General features: G+C 45.8%; 1 protein-coding gene across 1 annotated transcript; it reads right to left on the bottom strand.

The window, feature by feature from the left end:
* Positions 1-1124: 1124 nt before the first annotated feature.
* On the bottom strand, positions 1125-2060 carry LOC135983469 (olfactory receptor 5W2-like). The gene has a single exon (XM_065595772.1). It carries the CDS (start codon positions 2058-2060, stop codon positions 1125-1127), a length of 936 nt encoding a protein of 311 aa, XP_065451844.1.
* Between the last annotated feature and the right edge of the window lie 4050 nt (positions 2061-6110).

Raw genomic sequence — 6110 nt, 5'->3', positions numbered from 1 at the left:
CTATATCAATTTGGGAAGCAAACAATGAGTGTCTTCAGCTGGCATAAGAGACGGCCTCACCCACCACAGAGATACCTGCAAGCACCTGGAAACAAAAGGATTATAACCACAGCAGTGGTTGACCTTTTCTGACCTGGGTCCAGTTTCTTTTATCTGACCTGAGAAGGATTTTACCTGAAGTAACAAATGGGATGAGAAGTTAACATTTTGCAATTGATTTCGGGGAGTATTAAGCTTAGCCTTGCATGTTTTGCTTTATTTTACTTTGTGATTTACTTTGTTCTGTCTGTTACCACTTAAAACCACTTAAATGCTTCTTTTTATACTTAATAAAATCACTTTTGTTTATTTATAAACTCAGTGTAAGTAATGGTTACCTTGGGGGGCAAACAGCTGTGCATAGCTCTCTTGCAGTGATATAGATGGTGAACATTAATCATTTTACCCTGTATTTATTTATTTGGTTTAGATCCGTTGGGAGCTGGGTGTCACCGTGCTGGAGACATGTATCCTGCTGGGCTGGTTTCAGTCTAGAGCTGCAGCTCTGGGGTCGTAGCCGAGACCCTGGGTCTGTGCTGCAGCAGGCTAGCATGTCTGGCTCAACAAGGCAGGGTTCTGGAGGTCCAGGCTGGCAGGGAAAATGCGATCAGAGGTAATTTCAGCACATCAGTTGACAGTCCCAATGGGGGTCTCTGTGACCGAACCCATCACACTCTGCACTTGGGTTTCCTGCATTTCCAGAAAGCAACCCAGGCCCTGAGTTATGTGCAATTCCAGTCTGGGTTGCTCTCAATCTCTCCTTTCAAAGTTCTTCTACTGTGGATAACTAATTCAATAACCATTGGAACAGAGACGTGAAGTGGAGCATCTCACCCTCCAGGTGGGTGCCCCTAGCCACCAGCTTATAGAATCAATCTCTCTTTCTGTGATTCTTCCCGTATTTTGTCCACTGATCTCATTTGGGGCCTGCAGACCTTGTTGGAATACAAACAAATTAAAAATAAGAACAATATAATAATGAACAATATTCCCACCGGCTCTGCAAAATTACATTGCAATGGGCTGGGAATTGAATTCACCTGTTTCCACTCCCCATCACGAAATGAATAAAGAGTTAAACAGATTCAAGAATTCGTTAGGATTTTATTCATGGCTCTTTTCACGGCATCTTTCACCTCCGTGTTCCTCAGGCTGTAGATGAGGGGGTTCAACATGGGCATCACCAGCGTGTAAAACACTGAGGCCACTTTGTCTGTGTCCATGGAATAGCTGGAGGTGGGACGTAAATACATGAAGAGGAGGGTGCCAAAATACAGGGCTACAGCAGTCAAGTGGAAAGTGCAAGTGGAAAAGGCTTTGTGCCGGCCCTCAGCGGAGCGGATCTGCAGGATGGTGGAGATGATATAGACATAGGAGAGGAGGACAGTGACAAGGCTGCTCACTAGAATGCAGCTCATAAAAACAAACATCGCAATCTCATTGTTGCGGGTGTCAGAACAAGAGAGCGCCAACAGGGGGGGGACGTCACAGAAGAAGTTATTGATGATGTTGGAGCTGCAGAATGACAGCCGAAATGTAAAACACTGAATCATTGAATCCACAAACCCCACAGCGTACGCCCCAACCACTAGTTGGTTACAAAGCTGCCTGGACATGGTGACCGTATAGAGCAGTGGGTTACAGATGGCCACATAACGGTCATACGCCATCACAGCCAGCAACAGGCACTCAACATCTCCAAAAACAATTGAGAGATATTGTTGCACAGCGCAGGCAGTGTAAGAAATGCTTTTCCTCTCGGCTAAGAAATTTTGCAGCATCTTAGGGGAAATTATCGAGGAATAGCAGAGATCACAGAAAGACAAATTACTGAGGAAAAAGTACATGGGGGTGTGGAGTCGGGGATCAATGGTGATTAAGAAGATCATCCCCCCATTTCCCACCAGGGTGATAACATAAACCACTAGGAACACCCCAAACAGGAGGACCTGCAGCTCCGGACGATCTGTTAGTCCTGAGAGAATGAACTCAGTCACCTCCGAGTGATTTCCCTTTTCCATCTCCTCTGAACAGAGATCAGACAGCTACAGAGATGTGGGCAGGTGGATGGTGCGGATGTTCACAGCTGGTCATCCCAGTTGTATGATAAAATACACACAGCGTAAATATACTGACACGCAGGTTAATCATGCCCCGCATACGAAGACAACTGCTCACTAATCCGAGCAGCAAACAGTGACTTGTGACTCTGCTGTAAGAGAATCAGGGTGAAAATCATCTCAGTCAGGGGTAGGAGTTGGCTGAGGCTTTTAGTGCTGGAGGTCTTGAATTTAATACCTGCTGATCATTATGGTGTGTATGTGTGTGTGTGACTGTAATTCAGGATAATAACACGTACCTGCTGAGAAGAGAGAGATGTGGTGGTGTTTCCCCAATGACAGTAACTGCCAGTTTGGAGCATTTGGGAAGTTTTATATTGAGATGTGTCATCTGTGGGACATGATTCCTGGAGCAACTGGGAATACCTGAGCTCAGAGAGCCATAACACCTAATAAATGCATTCAGTGAACCAAAGCCAACTCCGGTGTAATTCATGCCCTGGGGATTAATTTTGCCTACTCTTTTCTACTGTGTTATTAAATGATGCAATTTCTACCAGAGTTACAGAGTATGAGGTTAAGGGTATATTTCATCCTGCTGTTTTCAGTGCAAGCCGGGTACTGTGTAGAGCTGATCCACAAAGGGGGTTTGTTTGTGAAGACCGAAATCTTTTTGCTCAGAAATACCAAAGGGGTGCATCAGATACCACACAGCACCAATCTCCTCTATGGGCCAGGCTCCCAGGCTGGACCACATACCCCATGATGCATGATGGTCTCACCTATTCCTAATTTCAGAATCCCCTTATTCAGAAATTCCCATGTCTGTCACTCCAGGTCTGTGCCCAGGAAACACTATGCCCCAATTTCCTGTAGGAGTCATGCTCATAAATCCTCCTCCTGGCTTCTCTGCCTCCTGTGACCCGGAGGTGCCTGGGGCAGCCCTCACTGAAAATGCCACGGGCAGGGCAGGCTACAAAAAGGAGGGTATTCCCCAAACTAGTGGTTAACACTGAAGATCTCTGCAGCATCTCGGCAGATGCTGCTACAAAATATCTCCGAGCACGCCAGCTCCCTCTCGATTATGCTTTTGTTAATATTATTTATTTCCTATAACTTATAGTCCGTGAAACAGAGTGTGATGTTGCACCCCATAATGCTTTCTAGTAATATGCTTATGGGTGTAAATATGACATAACTGAAATACGTTTTATGCTAGATAGGCCATGTAACATATCTCTGCAAAGGTTGTGATCTGCTGGACATATTCATCCTATTTGGTTGCATATCTCATTTTTGTATTCAAAGTTATGAATACTGGCTATGTACTTGTTTGATTTTAAACAGTGAAGCAGTTGGTCAGCTTCTTGAGAAAAGACTATTCTCAGTAAGTGCCCGATCAAGAAACACTTAAGCTAACAATGAACTTTGAGAGACGCCAATCCACATCTGAGTTTTCCAGGGAACGTGGCATCGGCCTGTAAGGAACTGCGTCATGCATGGACATGTGACTTGCCCATGTGATTCCAAACCTCCATCTTGGAGCTAGATTCTGTATGGGAGAGGGGAAGGGGGTTCCACCCACAGGAGAAAAACTATATAAGTTCCTGGGGAAACCCCTCCGTTTTATCTTCAGCTGGCACAAAAGATAGCCTCTCCATACCAAGGAGATGTCTGAAAGAAACTGAAACAGAGGACAGTAACTACAGGGGTGTGAGTGATTGCTGGACCTAGACTAGGATTGAGTCTAGTCTGTAAAAGAGGCTTATTGGAAGATCTGTGAGGGTGAGATTTACCTGCATTTAGTTTTTACTGTATTAGTCTCAGACTTGCATGTTTTGTTTTATTGTGTTTGGTAATTTACTTTATTCTGTCTGTTATTACTTGGAACCACTTAAATCCTACTTTTTGTATTTAATGAAATCACTTTTTACTTATTTATTAACCCAGAGTATGTTTTAATACCTGGGGGGGGGGAGCAAACCGCTGTGCATATCTCTGTATCAGTGTTATAGAGGGCGAACAATTCAAGAGTTTAAATGTATAAGCTTTATACAGGGTAAAATGGATTTATTTGAGGTTTGGACCCCACTGGGAGCTGGGTATCTGAGTACTAGAGACAGGAGGACTTCATAAAATGTTTTCACTGAAGCCTGCAGCTTGTGGGGGACGTGGTTAAGACTTGGATCGGTGTTTGCAGCAGGCAAGGGAAAGCTGGCAGGGAAAACAGTCTCAGAGGTAGTCTCGGCACATCGGGTGCAGTCCCAAACTGGTTTCTGTGACCCAACCCGTGACAGTGGCAAAGTTGAACAGGATCTGTGCACAGCTGATTGCTTTGAAACACTGGTAGTGATTTTAAGTGAGTTTTGGGTCTGGTGGGTGGAGAACAGACAAAGTGGTGACTTGTTTGTTATTTTCTGTTTCCTTATTTTGAGTAAGGGAAATAGGGACAGAAAAATAAGCAGAATAAGTAAGAGTGAAGATCAGAAGAAGCTGGAACTGCGCAAGTTGCAGACTGCCCAGAAAGGCTGAACACTGGGCGCTGGGAAAGTCTTTGTTAACTAAGAAGCCCCTGAGCTGAGTGCAGGCACCTGCTAAACTAGAGCTGGCCAGACTGGAAGCAGAGGAGAAGGCAAAGGACCGGGAGTTTCAACTGAAGTTCAAAGAAGCAGAGACAACTGCGCACAAAAGGGCTATGGAAGCAGAGGCAGCCAGGGACAAATTGGCCCTGGAGTTAAGAGACAGAGAAACACAGGCCCAGATTGAGGCCCAGAAACATGAACTGGCTGTTATGGAGGGGAAGAGACAAAACCCTCCAGCAGCTGGCCCCACTTCCCCAAAACTCCACAAATGGGAATGACTATGTCCGCTGTCTGATGAGTGACATTGCCAAATATTTCATCACCTTTGAGAGACTGTGCCCCCTCCGTACAATTCCTGACAATCAAAGAATGACCACATTGGTAGCAAAATGGACTGGGAGAGCTCTGGACATATTCAAAAAGATGCCTATTAATGATGCTTGAAACTATGGTAAATTTAAGGAACTGGTTTTGAAACAGTTTCAGATTATACCAGAAACCTACAGGGTTAAATTCAGGAATCTTAAAAGGGGATCTGGATTGAGTAATGTGGCTTATATAAATGAAATGAGAGATTTGTTAGATAAGTGCGTGAGGGGAAAAGGCATGACAAGCTTGGAAGAAATGTGTGATTTGCTTACTCAGGAACAATTCCTGAATATGTGCAGTGATGATGTAAAACAGTATTAGTGGGACAAAAATGTGGATGCAGGGTGTGGAGTTTGGAGACTCTTTTGAGCCATCGCAAGTGGCAATTAAACGTAAACTGCTGGCAGAGGGGTACAGGGTTGAGGGTAGAGGGGTACAGGGCTGGGGGTAGAGGGGTGCAGGGCTGGGGGTAGAGGGGTGCGGGGCTGGGGGTAGAGGGGTACAGGGTTGAGGGTAAAGGGGTGCAGGGCTGGGGGTAGAGGGGTGCGGGGCTGGGGGTAGAGGGGTGCAGGGCTGGGGGTAGAGGGATGCAGCGCTGGGGGTAGAGGGGTGCAGGGTTGGTGGAAAGCAGAATCACTGTTTTATCCCTATACAAGCAGAGGAGCCCAAGAGGTGCTTTCATTGTAAGTCCACTGAGCGCAGAGGAATAAATGTCCCTTGCTGAGTGGGAACAGGCAGCAGGTAACACATGAAACTGCTGCGTCTGAGGGCCAGGCTACTGCCTCTTTCCACACAGGATTTGTAAAGTTTGCTTCTACACAACGAAGCCGTGAGCATATGCATGCAGTTAAACTTAAGGCGAAAGTACTCCTAGGCTTGAGGGACACGGGTGCAGACATTTCTGTGGTCAGGAGGGACCTGATCCAGGAGAACGATTTGTTGCAGGGAAAATGGCAGAATTAGAACTGGTGGGAGGTTACAAAGTCGTTGCACCGTTAGCTAAGGTACACCTGGAAAGTGGTGATTTGCAAGCTGAGCTGACTGTTGCAACAGTGGCACA

The sequence above is a fragment of the Chrysemys picta genome, chromosome 4, assembly GCF_011386835.1.
Source record: "Chrysemys picta bellii isolate R12L10 chromosome 4, ASM1138683v2, whole genome shotgun sequence".
Lineage (NCBI taxonomy): Eukaryota > Metazoa > Chordata > Testudines > Emydidae > Chrysemys > Chrysemys picta.
The sequence above is the reverse complement of the archived record's forward strand: the minus strand, read 5'-3'. Positions and strand labels throughout refer to the sequence as shown.